General features: G+C 46.1%; 1 protein-coding gene across 1 annotated transcript in view; it reads left to right on the forward strand.

Annotated features, from left to right (window-relative positions):
- LOC119587231 (translation initiation factor IF-2-like) overlaps positions 1-1,037 on the forward strand; it is a 1,138-nt gene extending 101 nt beyond the window's left edge. The window contains exon 2 of the mRNA XM_037935987.1: positions 290-1,037. Coding sequence (XP_037791915.1) covers positions 290-1,037 — 748 coding nt within the window. The remainder of the gene's footprint in view (positions 1-289) is intronic.
- Positions 1,038-1,243: the final 206 nt, after the last annotated feature.

Here is a 1,243-nt window from a genome sequence, read left to right on the forward strand (position 1 = left end):
CACTAACAAACTCATACTTAAACACAATCATACGCTGACACACACACCAACAACGGGAAGTAACCATAATGAGCGGGGTAGGTTCTGGATGGGTGATGGGGAGACTAGAATGGAGCGAGAGGAAATGTGACATATAAAAGCCAGAACTTGACGCGGGAAAGTACTACTTCCAACATGAAGCTCCTGGTAAGTCAGGTCTCTGTTGTTTTAGTGAGTTTGCTCAAACTGAAAGGTGTAAAAGGAATGATATGAGGAAAAGAAATAAAAGCAATGAAATACTCTTATAAAGCAAACTATGTCACTACTTTCTCATTCTGCTGGTCTTAATCCCAACAATCGTGGCCACCTCGTTAGCCAGCCCTCAAGGTTACAACCTAGGTATACCTTCAGGACCAAGTTTTGGAATTGGGAGTCCTGGCTTAGGGTTTAGCTCAGGAGGATGCGGCTCAGGACAGGTGCTGCATGTCGACGGCAGGTGTGTCAGTCCACGCATCAACCGTAAAGTTTACTTATATGACGCACCACCAGCACCACCAATTTCCCACGGTCCTCCGCCTTACATCCCTGAGCCTACTATAGACACAAATATTGTATTCATCCGAACTCCTGAAGGAGGACAAGGACCAGATCCCATCGTCGTACCTCCACCACAACAGAAGCACGTCCTGTATGTCCTGAACAAACAGACACAACAGGGACAAGAGGTAATTGAAGTGCCAGCACCACCAGCAACCAGTCCTGAAGTTTACTTCGTGAACTATGCTGACGGCGAGAACCCAGTTCTTCCCAGCGGTGTTGATCTCCAGAGTGCCTTGAATGCAGCTTCCCAGGGAGGCGGACAAGTGATTGGTGGCGGCGGAGGTGTCGGCGGTGGTTTCGGAGTCGGTGGAGGTGTCGGCGGTGGTTTTGGAGGCGGAATTGGCGATGGGTTCGGTGGTGGCGTTATTAGCGGAGGAAGTGGAAGTGGCGGTGGATTTATCACAGGAGGTGGTTTCGGTGGAGGTTCCACTCCATCAAATCTTTACAGTACACCTTAGAGGTCTCCATATGAACATCATAATAGTATATTATTCTCATTAACTTGTTGTCTATATGGCTTTTTAACTTTACATTCTTGAATCCTCTACGAATTTTGTTATCTCTTACGAATGTGTAAATATATTTCAATAAAGAAAAGAAGAATAGATGAACGATTCTTGACCTATGTTCTGCTGCATAAAAGGCGAAGAGAAACACTCATTAG

The sequence above is a fragment of the Penaeus monodon genome, chromosome 22 (genome assembly GCF_015228065.2).
Source record: "Penaeus monodon isolate SGIC_2016 chromosome 22, NSTDA_Pmon_1, whole genome shotgun sequence".
Classification (NCBI taxonomy): domain Eukaryota; kingdom Metazoa; phylum Arthropoda; class Malacostraca; order Decapoda; family Penaeidae; genus Penaeus; species Penaeus monodon.